Source organism: Hevea brasiliensis, chromosome 6 (genome assembly GCF_030052815.1).
Source record: "Hevea brasiliensis isolate MT/VB/25A 57/8 chromosome 6, ASM3005281v1, whole genome shotgun sequence".
Classification (NCBI taxonomy): Eukaryota; Viridiplantae; Streptophyta; class Magnoliopsida; order Malpighiales; family Euphorbiaceae; genus Hevea; species Hevea brasiliensis.
The window spans coordinates 104774469-104797450 of NC_079498.1; the positions used below are offsets into that span (position 1 = coordinate 104774469).

The 22982-nt window shown below is 30.2% G+C and overlaps 2 protein-coding genes and 1 non-coding gene across 4 annotated transcripts; all 3 read left to right on the forward strand.

Annotated features, from left to right (window-relative positions):
- Positions 1–2309: 2309 nt before the first annotated feature.
- LOC110670726 (ethylene-responsive transcription factor TINY) lies at positions 2310–3528 on the forward strand. The gene has a single exon (XM_021832885.2). It carries the CDS (start codon positions 2575–2577, stop codon positions 3322–3324), a length of 750 nt encoding a protein of 249 aa, XP_021688577.2. The 5' UTR covers positions 2310–2574; the 3' UTR covers positions 3325–3528.
- Positions 3529–11064: 7536 nt separating this feature from the next.
- Positions 11065–11137, forward strand: TRNAR-UCU (transfer RNA arginine (anticodon UCU)). Its single transcript has one exon. It is a non-coding gene; the product is annotated as a tRNA-Arg (tRNA).
- A 6749-nt stretch (positions 11138–17886) lies between these two features.
- Positions 17887–21439, forward strand: LOC110670698 (ankyrin repeat-containing protein ITN1). 2 transcript variants are annotated; one of them, XM_021832837.2, is made up of 4 exons: positions 17887–17967; positions 18109–18496; positions 18615–19030; positions 20057–21439. In XM_021832837.2, exons 1-4 carry the CDS (start codon positions 17890–17892, stop codon positions 21407–21409), a joined length of 2235 nt encoding a protein of 744 aa, XP_021688529.2. In that variant the 5' UTR covers positions 17887–17889; the 3' UTR covers positions 21410–21439. The 2 variants fall into 2 exon arrangements, with proteins under 2 accessions (XP_021688529.2, XP_021688530.2); XM_021832838.2 differs by lacking the exon at positions 17887–17967 and having other exon boundaries at positions 17974–18496.
- The last annotated feature ends 1543 nt before the right edge of the window (positions 21440–22982 follow it).

Sequence of the window (22982 nt, forward strand, 5' to 3'; positions counted from 1 at the left end):
TTAATCAAATACCAATTATACCACGTTTGGAGAGAATATTATCCCATAAAATTTGATTAATTAAACGAATGTTTATATATGCATAGGCCGATAGAAGATCATTATTTTCTAAATTGGAACAGACACTATGAGATTGCAAGCTGTTACAAAAATATTAAAAAAAATAGTCAGAAACCCATTTGAATCTAATAATTTAAGAGACAAAATATCTAAGAAAGAGCATGAGAAATCTAATAATTAGCAGAACGGACCCATTTGAATCAAATCTTTGAGTTGTTTTCTATCTCCAATGTGCGCTGGCTGCAGATAGAAAAAAATCAATGCAATTGTCGTGCTCGGTGCCCATGAAGCTTCTCCCCTCTTGCAGATGAAAGGGCATGGAGGTGCTGTCCTCCATGTTGGTTCTTTATATATTTGCGTCTCTTTGCATAGGGGTGTGCTGTTTTCGGTTTAAACCGAAAACCGAACCAAAGCGATTAATTCGGTTCAATCAGTTCGGTTTTAAAATTTAATCGGTTCGGTTCGGTTATTTTCATAAAAAATCAAAAAAATCGAACCGAACCGAAATTATTAATATATATAGGAAATCGAAAAAAATCGAATTAAATTGAATCGAACCGAATCGAACCGAACCGAAATCAAAGAAAACCGAACCGAACCTAAATATTTTTTAGTTTTGATTTCTAATTTTTTTTGTTTTTATGTTTTTATTATTTAGATTTAATGTTAAAAATATGAAATTTTATAAATTTCGGTTTAATCGGTTTAAAACCGAATAGAACCGAAATTTATCGGTTCGATTCGATTCGATTTTCTCTTATCAATCGGTTCGGTTCGGTTTTTAAAATTTTCGATTTTTTATTTTCGGTTTTATCGGTTCAGTTCGGTTCGGAACCGAACCGACCGTTTGCACACCCCTATCTTTGCATATGGAAAAGGGCATGCAGTTAGAGTTGATTTCTAATGAATGCACAATCTAATCCCATGAAAGGATTAGAGGGGGTCGAGAATATATATAATCGAGTTGATTTAAATCAAAATCATAATTAAATCAAAATCGATTAAAATTAATATATAATTAGATTCGTGACTGTCTCTCTTAACAATATATTTTTTAAGAATCGAACTTGAATTCTTGTCTATTATTTTATAGAATCCACTATTATTTATTCGTCATTCCACAAGTACACATGTCCAGGCAATTGCTGATTGAACAGTGCACATGCGATACTTATACATACACATACCTATGTAGGACAAGTCCAAGACTAGAAGCTTCACACAATCAGTATGAAAGCCTGTTATACCATTCAAACACATTATTTTTTTTTTGGAAATATATATAGTGTAAGACTCACTATACAAGCGCACACGTTCAGGTAATTGCTGATTGAATGACACCCTTGAAATGCTTATACACATACACTTGAAGCAATCTCATCGCTATAGGACATGTCTAAGATTAATTTATTATTCAATATATACACATTTATTTGCACGAAATTGCATATGCATAATAAAATTTCTCTCTTTTTACCAGGCCAACAAAGTACTAATAACATAAGTATATAAATAAATATATGCATTTTTAAGAAGACTTCTAGGGTTTTACCAATTTATATGTATGATACGATCTAAATGTGCTAATAGATAGATTTGGATTCCATTTTATCCCAGCTAAAACCCGAAGGGCTGTGTTGGGTTAGCTTCCAACTTTATGCAGAATCGAAGAAGATGTTGCTTTTTGTCCTTCTCCTCTAATTTAACTTGTAACTTTTCCACCTTACCAGACAAACTGGTTAAAAAAAAAAAATCTCAAGTGGCAAATTGACATTGGAACAGCGTTACATTGCAGGCGGCAGAGAACAGAAAAGCAAATGACAGTGAAAGATGCAAATCCCAAACGGACAAAGCAATTGAGACGTGGACAAAACAGATGAGAAAGAGGAAAATTTTAATTGAATTTATTTGGTACAACAGTGATCAATGTCTGGATCCACTGTCCACAGGAGACCCATTCTTCTCCGGCCCCACTCTTCCCCTTCACTTCTCTTGATCATTTCCCTCTTTTGTCTTCTTCTCTTTTCATTTTTGTTTCTTTTAATTTCTGAAATGCTTTAAAAATGATATTATTAAAATCCATATTTAGTTTAACGGTAACAGTCAATGATTGTCAGTCACCATCAGTGATTGATAATTGGAGAGTTATCATTTGAGAAATTTATCAAACACCATCCAATCCCTAAAATAAACTAACCCAATTGATTTTAACAAAGACTATATCATTAACTTGCATAACCCAATGGTTTCATATTTCACTATTTATTTAGCCCATTTTCTCAACTCTCTCTGTTAGCAAGTTTTTGTCAGTGGAAATATTAATGGTAGGTTGAGGGTCACTATAAAGGAGCGTATCCTCCCTCTACCCTTTCCTACAAAAACCCATTCATTACTCTCCTCTTTCTCATCAACCTCTCCCTTTTCTCTCTCTCTCTCTCTCTTAAATTGCTTGTCGCAGCCTCTTCTTTCCAAGAATCATCATTCATCACCTACTACTTCAGTGGCCCTTCAACAATGTCAGAAGAAAGTACCTGCAGCAACTCCTCTTCATCTCCACCAACATCACCATCTTTTCCCGCTGCCGCCTCCGCCGTCATCTCTAACACTTCTTCTAGCAAGTCCAAAACTCAAGACACAGTAGACAGAAAACCAAAAAGAGCAATAGATAGCAAGCACCCTGTCTATAGAGGTGTTAGGATGAGAAGCTGGGGCAAATGGGTATCAGAAATCCGCGAACCCCGCAAGAAATCACGTATTTGGCTTGGAACATTCCCTACAGCTGAAATGGCGGCGCGTGCTCACGATGTCGCCGCCATGAGCATAAAAGGTAACTCCGCTATTCTAAATTTCCCAGAACTCGTTGATTCGCTTCCCCGTCCAGTCTCATTAGTGCCACGAGACATTCAGGCAGCCGCCACTAAAGCTGCTTCAATGGTCGAGTTTAACTCATTATCTTCTTCATCATCATCTTCTTCATCATCATCTTCTTCGTCTTCGTCATCATCATCGATATTATCAGAATCATCATCCTCGGTGTCCGTGTCGGACGATGTGTCAGAATCAGAGGAATTAAGCGAAATCGTGGAGTTGCCAAATATAGAAGGGAGTTTTGACTTGGCCCAACCGCAGAACGAGTTTATATTGTTTGAATCAGTGGATGGGTGGGTATATCCGCCAGAGGACATGTATGGAGAATTCTCTGACCAGTTGTTGGGATTGGAGAGTTTGATTTCCAGCAACCTCGGAGCTTCTGTTTGGAACTAGAAACTAAGTCGGTGTCGTCTTTTTTTTTTTAATTTTGATTTTTTTTTTTTACTTTATCAGGTTAATCATATTGATTTTAGCTTTTAACTAGATGCCAAATGTTTGGCTACTTCTCCTAACTGGTCACTGCTGCTACTGTAATATAATTTATACTGTTCTACATTTCTTGTTCATGACAATAATAAGTAGAATTGTTGGCTTTCATTTGTCTTTTTACCTCAGTGAAATTAAATATAAGTTTTTTTTTTTAAATTTAGATATATTAATTAGAAATTATTGGTGTAGATCAAATTATTGGAGAGATATTGTCCAATAATAGACAGCTGGGAGAATATTACAATCTTGTCATAATAATGTTATTTATTTGTTTTAAGAATCATACATGTAACTGTTTATAACTTTTATTTTTTTCCTTTTCCCCTTTTGAATATATTTTGTTTCTTTTTATAGATTTTGCAACCCTACTCCACTCTACCATTTTCCATCAAAATCTAATTGTGAATTTTTGGTATGTCTTATTGCGTCATGACTGACTGCAATGATGATCTAATATAAAAGAGTGTGTAACTACCATAAATGAAACTAATATAAAAATATGTTTAATAATTATTAGATTAAAGTGTTGATAGATTATATTTTAATTTAAATTTATATAAGTTTTTTAGTTATTTTACACATTAAAATATTTAATCAATTTAATATTATAATCCAATAATTTATATTTACCTTCTCATTCTTATTTAGTCTCTGTATGGGGACTCTTATTCTTGTTTACTCTCGAAGTGGGATTTTGATTCCTAATTATTTTATATTTATTATACATATTTTAATTAATTTTATATAAATCTCTATATAAATATTAAGAAAAAATAAAAAAAAAATATCATATGGTTTAATGATTTAACTCATCAGAGGTTACAGTTTGATTTTTATCAATTTAATATTTTATATCTTCTTCCATTCATAAATGTGATTTATATTGATAATTATCGTTAAATGAAACTAATAAGATGATATGTTACAAAATAGATAATCATATTAAAATCGATGACATGAAATTGACGTAACACCTATATCAGTATCATTTTCTAACGAAATAAAATATATAAGATTAAATTAATAAAAATTAAACTATAATAATAAATTAATAAAAATTAAACTATAATAACCCATCATATAATAAAACACAAAATCATAAAATTTTTTTTTATTTTTCTCTAAATATTTAATTCAATAATTACAAAATCTGTCAGTTGAAACTTATCATTTAAAAGTCATCTAATAACAATAGTTATTTTCATTTTGTCTGACATTACTTATTTAAAATTGAGAAATTCAACATTGGAAATAGACTTCTCATCCACTCAATTGAGATTTTTTAAAGTGGATAAAATTGAAATTCTAACCACATGTAAGCCAATGACCCAATAGCTATAATTTATGTGTGTAAGCAAATGAGTTCCACTACAAGAAGCCTCCACGTAGCGTAAAATTCAGTATCTGGAAGCATTGTATTGATCGCCAGTCGCCACTTCGAAGCAAATTGCAAAATGTACCGTTGGAAGGACTAGAACAAGTTCGCATGACATCAGCAGAATGTACCGTTGCAAGCATTTTTTTTTTCACTTTTTTTTTTTTAAATTTCATTGACATTTTCCGTGACATACTTGGACGCTGTATGCGACAAATTCAAGTTTGCTAAATTTTGAAAAAAAAAATCATATTTAATATAATCTATTAAATTAATAATTACATATTTATAAGAATAATTTTTTATAAAGTCATTAAATTATAGAAATCACATGAAATTATTTGAATAAAATTCTATAAAAGAAATAGAGAGTTAAAGTAAACATATAAAACTTTTCTATATATTATAGCATTTTTGGCGTTATTATTTAAGTTATTGTTAAGAAAAATAATTCAAAAAATAATTTTTAAATATAATAATTAAAGAATATTAAAAAATAATTTAAAATTAAATTTAATAAATTTTAGTTAAAAAAACTAAAAATTTTAAAGGTTTAAAGTGGAATAAGGTGGATTTTTTCATATCAAAGATTTTTTTTTTTTAATTTTTTCAACGAAGTTTTCAAAAGTTAATGCAATAGAAAACGGTAGTTTGGATGCCGTTTGGTTTGTGTTATTTGGCAATCATCACGTGAGAAGAGTGGGGCTATTTTTTTTTTTTTTACGTTATTGACACGTTACTTGCGTACACTACCTTTATAAATCGTACCTTTGCATTATTTTATTTCCAATACCTTACCTAAACCAACCACTATATTAATTTTCCCAAATACTATACCCTATAAAAAAAAAAAAAGACCATAATGGCAAGCTCAAATTATTCGTTTAAAATCGTAATTATATTGTTAAAATTAAAATTTTTAATTAACTATTAATCTATAATTAATAGTATTAATTAATTTAAAGTAATAAGCTTAATAACATTAACAAGGTAAGTAGTTTAGAGAAACCATTGATATATACAAAAGAATTTAAATTATTTTTGTATTAAATTAAGCATGATTTACATATATCTATTACTATGAAGGAAAATTCAATGTGAAATTGAAAAGTAATTTTGTGAACATGGCTGATTGGAGGGCATTTTTGTCTCTCGGCAACTATCTAATATAGTGAAACCTGCAAATTTTCCTTTCTCCCCACATGTCCAGAAATAATAAAAAAAACGATGTCGTTTTTGGTTTTGTGCGTCATTTTGCAGATGCAATGACTTTAGTTGAACAGTACATGCACACATGCCAAATCAGGATGCTGAAATGCAAATTTTGGCAGATCCTGAACCACAGCAGAAGCATGAATTTGATAGTTCACAAGTCAAAATCAAAAACCCTAGCTCCTGGGTGCTGCATTGGCCATTGGGGGAGACGTTGGGACCTTTTACTAGGCATATAAAATTATTAGAATATGACATTTGTCTTTGGTTGGGAGGGACGACGGAGACATTTTCTTGTTACATTGTCCTTTTAAGTATTTGCAATTGCTATTTTATTTTATTTTTATATAACTAATTAATCAAACAATAGTGCTATAACAGTTTTTATATATTAAATTTATCATATTTCAATAATTATATTTAATAAAGAGTGATATTTGGATAAAATTTTCTTAATAATGGTGATTTCAGAATTAGAATTCGTAACTTATAGATAAAGTTTAATTTATCTTATTTTATAAATTTTCTTATTATATTAAATTTGAGAATAATTTTTATATAACTCATTATCGTATATTGTTCTCGGTTGGCAAATTTGACATTCTTTGTTACCTTTTTTAACTCTTCGCATGTAATCTCATGGTTCAAGTTCTCAACTTGAATTGTCTCGATATTGAACTGAGCAATGTGCTCCCTCAAGGACTCTCCTTCCTACTGCTTCACATTCTGGAGATCTAAGGATAGGTTTTTTTGGTGGGATATAAGAGATGATTTAATTTTTAAACTTTGTGGCGAATTGGTAAAAACATTGGATTGATTTGGGCTTGAGGTGCAGATACCATTTCTGTGCTAGCTTGGTCAAGGTTGTTGGAAACACCCCAGAGGTGATAGTCATTTACATTCTAGAGCATTATCATTGTTTGAAAGTTTATTACATGGCTCCTCGGATTTGTGGTTCTTTCATATTTGTCCAAGACAAGCAATTTAAACTTTGGCAGAAATTGCTCGGCCAATATTGGTTAGGACAAGGGAGACTTATCCCTAATTCCTAAGTCTTATTCATTGTATTTGGATGCTAAGGGTCAAAAACAAATAGAGTTGGACATAAACTCATGTTGAGCTTCTTTGGATAGTCTTAATGGAGCTTACATGTAATCGATTATTTAGAATTTGAATCTAACCTTATGGGCTTAGAGAGACCTTAATTAACATATTTTTACGATGTGGAATGAAAAGTAAGAGTACTCAGGACATATTACATTAAGGTCACATGTTGAGTGTGTTTGGACTCTTTATGTTGAGTTTATGTGGGTATGTAAGGCACTAATAAAGTCGGAATTAAATTTTTAATTTTTTGGACTTTATTTTACATATTTTTCACCATTTATAATATTAATTCAATTAATATTATATTGTTAGATGGATTGCATGCCTCGTATAATGAAAAGAAAAATTCTTATTGATGGATTTCCCTGTCAAACTTTTTTTTAATTCTTATAATATTGTTTTTATCAACATTAATAATATATATATACAATATATAATGATAAAAACACTAATTAAGTTCATATACACAAATAAATACCTTCATATTTTAAAATATTATAATATCATTCGAATGAGAAAGAAAAAAAAATCTAAAAAAATAACATAAACATTAAGTAGAATAGTCTACTATGTAATCTAGATTAAACTAATTAAAATATTCCACATTGTTTATATTTACATACAAGTATATAAATATAAAATAATAATAAAAAAAATAAATTATATATTTTTATTATTATATTATCATAAAATAATTTTATTAGTCTAATATACAAATTAATGTCTTAAGATTTTTTTTTTCTAATATAGAGGCATTTAGGAGCAAATAAATGTATCCCAATCAATTGTTTTTCTATTCATTAAACTTTAATATAGATTTAAATTAGAAACTCAATTTAATGAGTTATGAGTGTCTATCTGTTTTGGGATGACTAAACTGATTTTTTTAGATTTCACATCAGTTATAAATAATATGTATATATAGAATATAAAACTTAACATATTTTATAATTTTATTAAAAGGCGTGTGCTTTTCTTATCTTATCTTATGTGTGCATGTATTTTTAATCAATAAAAGAAATTTAAAACTTCATTCACTTAAATTTCATTACCACTAAATTAAAAATCATTAAAAATGCATCCAATTATTAAGTTGTGGCTAGAAATTATTTCGATTGAGGCAATAAATAAAAGCTTTCTTAATTAATTTGGTCAATGAGATATTTGTTAGAAATATCTTTATAATTCTTTACCTATTATCCTTTCGTTTTTTGTGTGTACAAGTTATTAAATAAAAATATCTTTACAGAAAATAAATTAAATTTAATTTCATCTTAAAAAAATTAATTTAAAAAATAATTTTATCTAAATTTTGTATATACATTAAACACCTTATTTTAAATTAACGTGAATAATATATTTTTTAATAAAAAAATATTGAATTTGCGATGTGCTTTTGGTCAGTTACAAAAGCATTTTCAATTTCCAAGGTAGTTGGAATGACATAATTTGATGTGGTTGTGCCCGATGGTTGACGATACAGAAGAGTGAGTGAGGCCCATCTCCTTAAATAAGAGCAATTGTCCTACCTTGATATGCAAACCAACGAGGACAATTTAAGGAAACGGGCTTAATGGCACAGTTGCATATGGGTCAGAAGATTTTCATTGTGGTAGTAGAACAGAAAATTACGGTGGCGAATGGTGGTGGGTCTTTAGACTTATGTGCCTGAAAAGTATGAGGTTTATATTGCCATTGATGATTGATGTTAAGAAAATTTCTGTCTATTTCTTGTGGGAATAGCATTAACAAAATTGACTCTCCTACACCTACTACTGGTCCAGAGGGCTAGCTCTTGTTTCCTTTGAATTTAATTCTAATGTATACATGATTCATGTTCCCACCCTCCTTTTATAGTTGTGGCCTATAGGACTCTTAAGAAATTATAATGCCCCCTTTTGTTTGACCCATGAATTAAAAAAAAAAAAAAAAAATATATATATATATATATATATATATATATATATATATATATATATATATATATATATATATGCATAAAATATATTATATAAAATTATCTTCATTCTAAACTATTACACTTAAAAAATAATAAATTTACCAAGTTATTAATTCAATATATTTGTATCCACTAATTTATTAAAAAAAGTTAATAAAACGTATTTTAAAATAAAGTGAAAATAAAAAAAATTATACATTTTTATTTTAAAATGAGAATAATTGATGAATAACAAAAACATTTATTGACTATTTAATATTTAATTACGATTTACAATTACTAATTGGATTCGTGATTTTTAATAAATAAATATTTATATTTAAAAAAAAATAAATAAAAATAAATAAAAAGGATGAGAGCCATGTCCCCTCCTCGTCCTCAAGAAGCTCCGCCTCTTGTCATATAATTCATTTCTGTGGGATTGAATGCTATTTTGAAGCCTCTATTATAAGTGACCGAAAAGAATAATATATAAGTATATTTATTATTAAAATAATTAAAAATAATATTAAATAAGATTTATGATAAATTTTTAAAAATTAAATTAAAATAATATTATAAAATATTTAATAAATTATATTATAAATATAAAGCTTATAAGCACTAAAATAAAAAGTTGATATTCATCAATTTATTTTTTTACTTATAAAATTAATTTATAAACTTAAAAATTGTTATAAATAAATATATTAACTTAGGTTGTGGTTTAGAGATTAAAATGATAATTTAGATTTTTTTTATGAAAAATATAATTTTAAAAATAATTTATTATTTCAAAATTTTTATAATTAAAATATATTAAATTAAAATTTAAAAAAAGTTAATAGATATTTTGAAAATAAGTTTTTTAACAGTGATTTAAATAATAATTAATTACTATTTTAATCCACTTTTATTGTTACTTTTTAAAAATTATTTTATTTTTATAACTTTTTATAACTCTTGTTATTATCTTTTTTCTCTTTAATTTAGTAAAGAAAATTAAAAGATAATTTAATCAAATTAAAAATATTTAATATAACTTGAATAATTTAATTACTTTTTAATTACTAAGTAAAAATTATAAATTATATAAAGGAAATAATTAATAAGCTATTCTGTTGGAAAGTACATTATCCCTAGCTAGCTGCCTTGCTGGATGGTAAACTTTGTACTAAAATCCAATAGAATGAAGCTGATAAGGTAGTTAAGACTAATTAATCATATTGAATTTGAGGTCCCTTACCCTTTTCTTTATATAGCTGGAATCAACTTACTCTTGCTCCCCTCTTAAATGCTTGCCTTGCTTGGGTAATTATTATAATTTCTTAACATTAATTAAAAAATAAATTAGATAAACCCTAATTCCTTTTTAAAAAAAATACTATACACTTAAATAATTTCATTGCATTTTAATCTTCCACATTCTAAATAAAATAATATTATAATTTAATATAACAATGTGACACATGAATGAGACTTTTTGATAGAACTTTCAGATTTTAATAATGAAAATATATATTAAGAATCATGCATACTATTATTTAATAGGTTTTGCAATAGCATCTCCTTCAATCTCATAGACTTTTGATTTTTTTGCAATAAAATAACATTATAATATAATATAAGACTCGGAAATTGGTTTAGTTTACATTTATAATTTTGGTGATGATCTTAGATGTTTCAAGAATTAATTAAATGTAATAAATTAGAGGCTAATTATAGGATATATTGGAAGTAGTAAATTTTAGTGCTCTCTCAGAAATAAATTTTCATTCTTTCCATATTAATAGGAAGTTAGATTCATAATTTTATACAGAGAAAATGTATGCTTTAAAAGGATACAATAATTTCTCTAAATTAAATATCTATATGATGAAAAATTATTGGGTACACCCTGCATTTTTATGAAAGGGAGACCCACCTTTTAAATTAAGAAATTAAATATTTTTTATTTCTGCCATTTTGAGTTATTTTAGAAATGTTCTTAAAAGCTAAGAATTAAGCACAGGCGCCCATGGCCTAATGGATAAGGCGCCTGACTTCTAATCAGGCGATTGTGGGTTCGAGTCCCACTGGGCGTGAGCTATTTATTTTTCCTTTTTACTATGTCTTGCTAAACAGAATTTTATATATATCTATAAATATATTTTAGTGTGCCAACAAATGAAACCACCTCCACATCCATTCTTGGCCTTTAATGTCAGTTCTTGGGCCATGTCTCCAGTAACTTCGAAATCCACGCCATGTGTTCTTGCAAAGTTTGCCTGTTTGAGCAAACCGTAAAGGATACCACATAGTGGAAGAAATGACATATTTATGTCTAGTTTCATGTTGCTTGTCAACAATTAGTGTAAAATAAGTGGCTAATGCATCTGATGCCCTACATAACAAATATCGCCTCATCTATCAAATCAACTCGATTTCATGATCAAACACGTTGCCCATTACCACCATTGATCAAAAGTCTTTTAAAACATTGAATTTATGTACCTGCTGAAGTGCGTTGATGAAGCTTCTGTGAGGGGAGACAATGCCTTTGTAATTAAAGAGTTGGAGACTAGCGATCTAACTTGATTTATTTCGATTCATGAAGGAATTAGGGCGGATTAATTTTTCTTACTTCTATGTCTCCAATTTCCCTCCACATCGAGGAAAGAAGGTTGATGTGATTTGATTGAGATTATTTGAAATAGCTTTGTCTTTTTCAGCTCCTTTTAATTTCAACTTCTACTATTTTTTTATTAACAGGAAATATGATACTTTGTTGATAAGATCACAGATACAAGGTCCTAAAACCCATAAAAAAAAATAATTTTGCTACAAGATTATGACCCAAATCCATTAAATTAATACATTGGATCCCTAGAAGAAAACGAGTAACACCCGAAGTTTCAATCTTCCTGACAAAAGTAGCTCCATTTTCCTTGGCACAAAACATCATCTTCTATGGTGGAAACCGTGAAAGGAAATGAAATAGCACACAGGGAGACTCATAAGTCTTTGCAGCAGAGCTCAAGAAAACTCTGGTTAGGACTAGTGCTAGATTTAACTGAGAAAAAAGCTTGGCAAGATGGACATCTCATTCTCATATAGCCCTGACGAAAATGAAGACGGCAACCACCGAGTAGCATCATCGTCGTTGACGCCAGCCAATTGGAGAACACCCAAAGACACAGTTGAGCTTGTTTGCTTGATGTTCTAATTTCACTACTTGAGCTTGTATACTATTGAGGGTCTGTTTTATAGAAAAGAAAGTTAATGAATGAAAAGAGAGTAAAATTGTAAGATAACTAAAATCCTAGATGAAGGAAAATTATTATTTTTTTATAGTTTTTTTTTTCAAAAGAAAATGAAGTGATTTGTGCTTTTTTCATATTTTGATAAAAAATAAAAATAAAGAGAGAGATGTGCTTTTCTCCCTGTAATTTTTCTATTAGGATGGCCCCCAGGTGTGTATCACTGGCATCTGTTTGCACAATGCACTGGCCAGAGCTTGGTATTCCATACATGAGACCCAATAGTCTGATGGTAAGATTGCAGGGTTCATCATACTCTTGTAAGCTTCTGTGTCTAGGATGCTAATGATATGAATGGGCCAGTCATATTTACTAGGCAGAATGTGTAAAGAGACAACCAATCTTTTTACTGAGATATTGACTCTGATGATTCTGATTACAAGAAATACAATCTTTCCAGATCATCTTAATCAGCGGAGTGACTTTTTCTACTTGAGTTATCGAGACAAACTATCTTTCAGCATCTACCTTAATGGATTGGATGAAGGGTCTAGTGGAGATCTTTGTTTGTTAATCTGAATAAAATAAAGAACTTTGCTTTTTTTTTTTTTTTTAATTCTCTCCTCTACCATTTATCGTCTCACTTTTTCTCATTAAAAAACAGGCCCTAAGTCAACGTGAGATTCCTACAAGCGCTGAGCAATACATTGGGGATGAAGATAACGAACTCCACATGTTTAACTACAGAGCCAAATATATTGCATCAATAAGGGATAATAGCTAGGTTTAAGCAAGTGGAATTGCTTGTGGGAGAAGGTGGCATAGGGATTCTTATTTAGGATTCTATTCCACTTGTCCTTGTAGCTGGGAAGCAGGAATAAGAAACCAGCGCCTACAGGGAGTGCGAGAGGATTGAAGATGGAGAAAACAGCTTTGCATAAAGAACATTAGCACTTAGTCGCTTTATATGAAGACGCATATTAGAAATTTGTGGGATTAATGATGTGAGATTCAATATCATCTTTTACTAATTAATAAATATTTTCCACCATATTATTTCAAGCAACTGGAAAACTGATTGTTGATTGTTGCTTGCAATGGACTAATTCTAATTTTCTTTTTTGTCATTTTAATTATTTTTATGGTATAATTTTTTCATGAATATCTTATAATTTAGAGAAAATTTAAGTGAACATGTGTGTAAAATTATCCTTTAGTTATGGCATATTTTGCTAAATTATAACCTGAAAAAGTAAGCAATTATGCATGTGGGGTGTTTGACTTATGTACTAATTTTTGAAAAAAAAAAAAATTAAATAAGCTTAGTCGAGACTAAATAAGATCAAAATTAAGTTTTGAATTAAATAAACTGATATACTTTCTAATTAAAGTTAAATAAAATTTTTATCTGATATTTTTTTTTTAATTTTAAAAATTATTTATTATTTTAATTAAAATAAAATTTAAAGATAAAAAAAATTAAATAACATGATAAAAAATTTATTTAATATTAAAATTATTAAAAAATAGAGAAGATAAAATTTTATTAGGTGAGAATTTATTTAGTCTTAATTAGAAAGTACAAAAAATTATTTAATCTTCAGCTGAAAATACAAGAGTTTATTTGATTTTTTTTTTCATTAATTTTTATCAAGCTTTTAAGGATGCCCAATTGAAGGTGCTTAATGCTCTATCCAAATTGGAAAATAAAGCACCAATAGTGCTACACCTAAATCACAAGTTTTAGGGCTAGCACAATTCTTGATGTCATTGATCATTATTTGAGTACATTCCCTCTAAAAGCGCAATTAATTTAAAGCTATCATTATTCTATATTTCTGGTCCTGTTATGCATGGAAAGCTGTATGGCACTTTCTCTTTTCAATCAAGAATTTGCTATTATATATGCTTTTACTCAACATTATGATCCTAGGCCCCCCAATACATATGATTCTTGCCACTTTTATACCAATCTAAGTGAAGTCAATCTTAATCACCTGAGGTGTCTCCACTAGCATATATAAATTATAATTTCATCAATCAATCAATCACAAGTTCGATCTCTTGCAATGGATATTCTTGAAGCAAATGTCCAAAACCCAGTTGGCAAGGTGTAATGTCATTTGCTGGCTCAATCCCTTTGTAGGATTGTGTTCTATTGCCTCCAAGTTAGTGGTTTAATTCTCTTTGTGAAATTGTGGTGTTGCTCCAAAGATTAAAGTGGAATTGTACGCTTCAACCCAAGTTTGTTGAGACTTGAGGGAAAAAGAAAGGTTCCCACGTGATTTTCAATGAGATACTTAGCCAAATTTGTTGTTGAAAATAACCCACTTGTATGCTATAAGGCAACATGATAATGTATTGTTTTGTTTCCTATAATTATGTCGGATAATCATTTAGAATCAAGCCAATTATCATATAATTGCTTGATGGGTAATTATTATGATCTCTAGCTATTTCTTTTTTAATTATTAAAAAAGAAAAAAGATTTACAAAAAAGCTCTAATCATCGCTTCAGTCTTGGTCAATAATTCCAAATTAATGGGTCTCTTTCGCAAAATGAAGGAATAGAGACAAGTTTTGGTAGTCCCCTTTCATTTTCATTTTTTTAAGGGGGAAAAAAAGAAACTAACTATAAAACAAATTGATAGGGAACTTTCTGACTTCAAAAGAATCTCAAAAATAACAAGAAATCTTTAAAAGTTCCACTTAAGCACTAAGCAGAGATAGCTCATAAAGAAAGAGGACCTTAAAGAAAAAGAGAAATAAAATCATCAGGAAAATTTGCAAATGTTTATCCTACACACCTTGATGGGTTTTGGAGCAGCTAAGCTACAGATTTAAGCCCATTTTGATGGTTTCGGCCTAAAATATCCACTGGTTAAAATTTCAATTGAAATGAACGTGCTCTTGGACTGTATCATGGCCAACTAGCCTTCTATTTTTATATTATATTCATTGGAGCATTTCTACCCCAAAATTGATATAAAATAGATCTAATCTTCTTGATGCCAACTATTATATTTATGAACATGTTGCAGATGGAGCAAATAACATTCTTGAGGAGCTGAGCTTGTTAGAATTAAACAGAATAAAATGGATGGAAGGCTAGTTCAAGCAACTGTTGAAGATAAAACGGACGCATTTAATTTCTCGAGCTAGTTAAAGAGGATAAATCAATTCTCCAGCAAAGAATAACTGATTCCTCAAACACAGTGTTACACCTTGCTTCAGTCCATGGACGCATCCAAGTGGCCAAGAAAATCACCGAGTGGTTTCCTTACATGGCTGGTGAGCAGATCTCAAAAGGGGACACTCCATTTCATGAAGCTTGTCGATCGCTTGACATAATAGACCAGACTGGGATACTGGTGAAGAAAGACAAGCTGTTGAAACCATATTAATCGAAGCAGGTGGTAAAAGATCAAGAGAAATCTTAATGGTAGGCAGTCCTAAGAGGGAAGACGACCATCGAGAGTCTGATTTTGTTTCAGAGGCAAGCGCTTCACCAACTCAACATCATCATCATCATCATCATCATGTCGGTGAACCAAAAAAAAAAAGATCTAAAGCAGAACCCGTTACAGCATGATCGGGAAAAAAAAAGACGTGGTCGGGGTACAAGCCAAAAGGAATGAGCTGAAAACATGAATAGCATACTAGAGATGCAAGAGGAGGCATTGCAAAATGCAAGGAACACAATTATTTTAGTTGCTACTTTGATTGCAGCAGTGGCTTTTGCTGCAGGAGTAAGTCCACCGGGTGGCGTATATCTACCAGGATGGACCTATGAAAGGGAAATCTACTGCAGCAAGACAACAGCTGTCAAGGTTTTTGCAATAAGTGACGTATACAATTGCATTGTTCATGTCTCTTTCCATGGTATTTTTCCTCGTCAGGATCATTCCCTTTCGTAGAAAATCACGGGAGAGAAAACTTAAAATTGCTGATAGGATCATGTGGTTGGTATTGTCATTCATGGGAACAAGTTACTTACCAGCCACATAGGTGACTAAAAGCAACGGGAGAAGGATAGATCAATGAGAGAATTATCAGATATTGTTGATTCCAATTGTGAGAGAGGATATTCAATCTGATACTTCCCAACATCCAATACAAAATATTTCGACTACATTCTTCCTTGTTACTGATATGCAATAATGTAATAAATGGTGTTTTGAAAACCTTAAAATTGTAAATTTAATTCAAACATATATACTTTATGCGCTTAATTGTTATGTGAAAGCCTTAAAATGAAATATTATATTTTATTTTTCTATATTTTCTTAATATTATTAGTTATAAATATATTAAATTATCTTATAATTTTTAATTATAAATATATTATTATATTATATATATTAATTCATAATTATATTTATAATTAAATATTATATAATTAATAAATAATTAAAATATATATTATATGATATGTTTATATTATTATATTATATAATATATTTAATCTTAAATTATATATGCACTTTATAGTTATAATTATAAAATTTTAAAATAATTAAAAAATATATTATATGATATATTATATATTGATAATTTAATTTAAAATTTAAGTATAATTTTTTTTAAAAAATAATTATATATAATTATTTTTAAAATTAAATTTAAATTAAATTAAAATATATTAAAATTTCAATTCGATTTTGTTTTTTTAGACAGAATGGAATTCAAATTGAAATTGACACCCGTACTGGTAAAAGGGTTTATATTTGAATTCACTTGTCTTATCACCACGCAATTGTACACTGTACACGCGATGAGCCCACAATGGTGGAAGTGGTTGGCCTCATCAGAATTTCCTGCAAGTTTCCTTTTCGGCAATTGCTACCCTTTTCCTTGGATCTGCGCTAACTCAGTAATTTCCACCAACCTTCATTCTTCTTCACTCGGTGCCTACCTCGAAGAATCTGATGTGACAAAAGCGTCCTCGTCAGAAATTGTGTAGCTGCTAACAGCACCTTAATTTACCGGGACATTCTGGTGTTTATTGTGAACATAATGGTCAGATGTTTTTATAAAACATTAGATTGATTGAAATACTTAAGTTGATCTTCCTTGAAGATGCCTAGAAACAGTGGTGGAATTAGACAATAATCTTTCAAGAAAATTATAAATTAAATTAATTATTTATACTTTATACATACTTAAAATATATTATAAAATATTTTCATTTTAAATTATTATAAAAACAACTTGAATTCACTTGTTATTATCCAATTTATTTTATTTATTAATTTTTCCTTTTGTAAAAAGGCTAGCAAAACATATTTTAAATTAAATAAGTAAAAATAAGATAAAACTAAACATTTTATTTAAATTGAGAATGATTAATAAATAAATTAATTAAATTAATATCATATGCTAAATAATATTCAATTATAATTTATACTTATTAATTGAATTTATATTATTAATAAATAAATTTTTATATATTATATAATATTAATTAATTTAAAATTTTTTCATATGATGGGGTGGGGCTGCATTGAGGTGTGGGGGCCATGGCCCCTTAGCCCCTCCCTGCCTAGAAAGGAGGCACGTTCTTTCCTTGAAGCAAGAAAGTTGATCATGTTGACTTTATGGAGCTTCTTCCAGTTTTGGAGCATCATTTAAAAAAGTTCTCTCTTTGCAGAACTTGCTTAAACATCAAATTAAAGGTATACCTTCTTAATTTCTTTCTCTGTGTCTGGTCAGTTTTTTTTTTCCTTTTTTTTCTGAAGCTTAGGAAAATGAATCCAAGGCTTTCAGAGGCCATTTTGAGAAATGATATACTTGCCTTTAAAAGATTAGTTCAACAGGATAAAAGAGTTCTTGAACAAAGATCAGCTATTTCCTTGGACTCAACATTGCACCTGGCTTCAAGATTAGGCCATAATGAATTGGTCGCTGAAATTGTTAAGTTTCGTCCCGACTTTGTTGCAGCAGTGAATAAGAGGCAGGAGACTTCATTGCATGCAGCTTGTCATCAAGGGAATTTTGAGGTCGTAAAGTTGCTATTGGAGACCGATCCTTTGGCGGCTACTAAGCTCAACCATGAAAACGAGAGCGCCTTTCTAATTGCTTGTAGAGAAGGGCATCTCGGTGTGGTGAAGCTTATGTTGAACCAGTCCTGGTTGATGGAAGTTGAAGAGGATGCTGCAGCTTATTCAACTCCTCTGCATGTGGCCACCTTGAGAGGCCACAATGGTAGCATACAAATTTCTGTTGGCTTTATCTTTTATGGAAAAATAATTTTTCATTTCACAAATTCCTAAGTCTAATACTAACAATTTCTTCACGTACTCTGTTTGATATAATTGCGCAGATATTGTAGAGGAGATACTGGAAATGAGGCCTAATTTCGCTCAAAAAACCAACAAGAATGGATTTTCTCCATTGCACTGTGCTTGTAGCAAAGGACAGCTTGAGATAACGAAACTGCTATTGAGCTCCGATCTAGATCTGGCTATGCAATATAATAACCATGGCTACACACCATTGCACCTGGCAGTGATCAATGGTCATTTAGCAATCCTTGAAGCATTCGTTTTTAGTTCTCCCAGTTCGCTTCAATGTCTTACAAAAGATGGGGAAACTGTTCTTCATCTTGCTGTTAAATTCAACAGATATAATGTGATCAAACGTTTGGCACAGGTTCCTGATTTCTCTCATCTTCTCCACCAGCAAGACCAGGATGGTAACAACAAACTGCATCTTGCATTCTCCAGAGGAGATCATCAGGTTTGGTTCTCTGCCTCTCTCGCTGTTTCTCACACGCAAGCATTTGACACTCTTATTTGGATAAAGGAAATATAGGTTAATTATTCAAATGCCAATAAGTTTTGATAGAAAATCCCATAAAAATATTTGATCACTTCCAGAGTTTCAAGAATTATCAAAAACAAAAATAAGAGAAAGAGAGTGTTGGGGCAGGGGGCAGACAACAAGTAATAAGTCTTGGGTCTTTTGGTATGGTATTTCTCAAATTACTTGTGAAATCTGAAAAAATATTGGGAGAAATATTTTTCACTTGGTTAAATGATGTAGAGTAGGATTTCTATTTTAGTTCTATTCCTATTTTAGTGAGATTTCTATTAAGATAATAATTGAATGGACTAATACTATAGATGAGAATGAATATTATAGAAGAGGTTACTTAACTTTTTAACCTATTTATGAAGAAATGACAGAAAGTATATGAGAAAACTAAATTGTGGTTATTGCCCCTATAATGAAGACAACCATGGCGGTGTATTGTGAAGTTGAAGTAATAAACATATTAGTTATGTTTAGAGTAAATTAAAGGAGACAAATAAATTTACTAAGGACTATTATATATTAGTTATGCCTAGAGAAAAATTAGAGGTAAATATTAACATATTTACTATGAGTAGTAAATATTAGTTATATTTACAAGAGAATTAATAATAGTGATAAATTGATATATTGGCTATATGTAGTAAATTTTGTGTGTGTATGGTTGCTCTCAAATGTAATTGAATAGATGAGTTGTGAGAGAGATTTGAGTGCAATGATGTATTTGTGTGATTTGATTGGTATTGAAGGATGGCATGCTCGTAGATATAACTTTGCATGTATTAATAGGGTAATCATGTAAATATTATATTATTTTATTTTTGTTTGCTTTATTTTATTTTATTTTTTCGGATTACAAGTTTCTGCAATCGGGGCAAGGTGGGCTTTGGTCATAACAACAGTATCATACTTGAATTGTTAACGAAAATATTTATTTGAACCCCATTTCAGCACGCGAAGTACATCTTGAACTCAACAGTAGACATTGATTGTCGGAATGATAAAGGACAAAAAGCTTTGGACATCCTTGAACTAGCTGGAATAGAAACAAAGAACAAGCAACTCAAACAAATGTCAAGCACGGCAAGTGATGATCGGACCATGGAATTGTCATCTGTTTTGCCAAAGCCTGAAAATCTCAATTCTGAAGAAGCTCAGAAAGTTGAAAACTCTGATTCTGAAGTTCAAACACTTGAAGACCCCAATCCTGAAGAAGTTCAGAGACTGGAAAATTCCAAAGACGCAATTGAGGAAAGAATCAGAAGTCTTCTTCAGCATAGGAGTCATCAGAAATTAAGAATGATAACAAACCGAAGTAGAACCTTGCCAACTGAAATGCCATTACTTTCAGTGGAGGTTGATAATTTGCATACTCAGAATATTACATCAAAAAGTCTCAGAGATGTGCCTGAAAAGAAATTTGTGAATCATTATGAGTCTAGGAGATATTCATGTAAAAGTGTTGCTAAAAAATCAAATGACCAGCCAACAACTGATGTTGGAATGAATCAGGGAGTTGATGCTTTCAATCAAGTTGAACTTGGATCCTCGCCGCCAACCCAATTGCATCAACATAAGAGTGCAATCCAAACACGAAGGAAAGAAATGAGTGAGCTCCACAATCACCGCAATAAGCAATATGAGATTCATAAGGAAGCAGTACAAAATGCTCGAAACACAATTGTGCTAGTAGCCATTCTAATTGCCACGGTTACTTTTACTGTTGGGTTGAACCCACCTGGTGGGTTCAATCAAGGAGGAACAGGTAAAGGGCAAGCAGCAGTTGGCAGAAAAATGGCATTCAAGATCTTTGTAATAAGTAACAGCATTGCATTGTTCACATCCTTGTGCATTGTAATTATCCTGGTGAGCATAATCCCGTTTCAGAGGAAAAAACTAATGAGGCTGATGATGATCGCTCACAAAGTCATGTGGATCGCTGTGTCTTTCATGGCAACAGCATTCATCTCAGCGACATGGGTGATCATGCCACATGCTCACAGAACAGGATGCATGCTTGAAGTTATCTTGGCCATTGGTGCTGGGAGCATGGCAACTGTGTTTATCTATCTGGGAATTGAGTTAGCTAGACATTGGTTAAGGAAGTCGAAATGGAAGAGGCATAAAGATAGAAAAACCAAGATTGTGGCTGTTTGTATAGAAGACGAATCACAACCTGATAAATCCATCACTGGAGCAATCCAGCCTCAACCTGTGCAATTCAACAATGAGGGAGGCACCCAATCAGAATCCTCCAATTCGGATGTTGATAGTTCAAAATCCTTCGGGTATCATACATACTAAGGAAATAGATAATGTTAAATTACCAGTGAAGATATGATCTTCATCAGACCAATTTAAAAAAAAGAAAAAAAGTTGAGTAACCTTATTTTAAGAACTCAAAACCTTTACCTTTTGTTTACCTTTTTTGTTTCTGGTAGTATTAAGGCCAAAAAAGAATGCCACAGCATACCAGAATCTCACGAGTATGACATTGAAAGGACTGAATATTGATTATAGGTTCCATTATAACTGGTGCTGATGGAACCGAAATCACTATTAAACATGTCTTCCAATTTTGTACTTGGAGGATCCTGATTTTTTGTGGCAGCTTTGCGAAGAGGTGTCTCTGGCTTCTTGTTCTTCTTCCTTCTTCTTCCCAGCCAGCTGCAACCATTCCTCGCTCCATTCCCAACTCTACCTTCAAGGCAAGGTGGAATACTTTTGATTCAGGGATTAGTTTCCATTAACCAACCTCAAAAAATATGACATGTGGCTTCAATAGTGCCATATATAACCAATCCAAGCAAAGAATTTCCCATCAAAAAGCTCATGGGAACCAATTGTATTTGGACAACGCAATTTATGTGAGAATTTTCAACGCCTCAGTATTACGAACAATCAAGGACGGATGTTCCTGGGCTGGGACCTGGGAGTTGCTAGCTGAGTCTTCGGCTTTCCTGATTAACGGAATGATGATGCTTTCCAGATAATATATATATATATATATATATATATATATATATATATATTTTTTTTTTTTTTTTTTTTTTTTTTTCATTAGGAACTTGATGTAATACCCAATATAATGTAGACTCAATGTATAGTAGGACTTTAGACGAGAAAAATCCGTTATTATTACATTGGCCTTTTATATGTCAAACACCGTTTACGGCAATTCTCACGAGGGCCTCAATTATTTTAGAACTGGACACTTACCTGTACACTGCTCAGATATATTTTATATTTTAAAATTATTTTTTTTAAACGTATATTTCACATTTTATACTCGTTATATATATTCATAATTTAATATTTTATATATAATTTTTTATTAATTTTTTTATATATAAAATTATAATACTAATTATTATTATTATTATTATTATTTTCATTTTTCAAGATATGTATATTATACGTGCGCTTATTATGTTTATATTAAATTAATAAAAAATGAATTGATTATGAAAATTTTATTGTTATAACATAATTTTATAATTATAAGTGTTTATAAATATACAAATTTAAATATTTGTTATTTTGGTAGTTCATATATTTTCGTGTTAAATATTTTTAATATAAAGTGTTGAATTTATCAAGATAAATTAGTTTTTAGTATTTTATAATTTTTATAAAATATATATAATTAGCATAAAAATTTAAACTTTTTTTAACACTATTGAAGAGTTTATACATAATAGTAAAATAAATTTAATTTGATATAGTTTCATACAATATTAATATTTTTTTACTTTCAGTTATTTTCGACTCAATTTTTTTAATTTTGTTTGATAAAATTAATTGTGTATCCCCATATCAATAAAAATAATATTATTTAATTTGATTTGATATATAATATTTTACATAATTTTATATT

Excerpts from the sequence above, each read along its gene's own strand:
- LOC110670698 (XM_021832837.2), top strand. The coding sequence starts at position 17,890 with ATGGAGCTTCTTCCAGTTTTGGAGCATCATTTAAAAAAGTTCTCTCTT. Across the intron at positions 17,968-18,108 it reads GCTTAAACATCAAATTAAAG|GATAAAAGAGTTCTTGAACA; the intron begins GTATACCTTCTT and ends TTAGTTCAACAG. Across the intron at positions 18,497-18,614 it reads CACCTTGAGAGGCCACAATG|ATATTGTAGAGGAGATACTG; the intron begins GTAGCATACAAA and ends ATAATTGCGCAG.
- LOC110670726 (XM_021832885.2), top strand. The coding sequence starts at position 2,575 with ATGTCAGAAGAAAGTACCTGCAGCAACTCCTCTTCATCTCCACCAACA.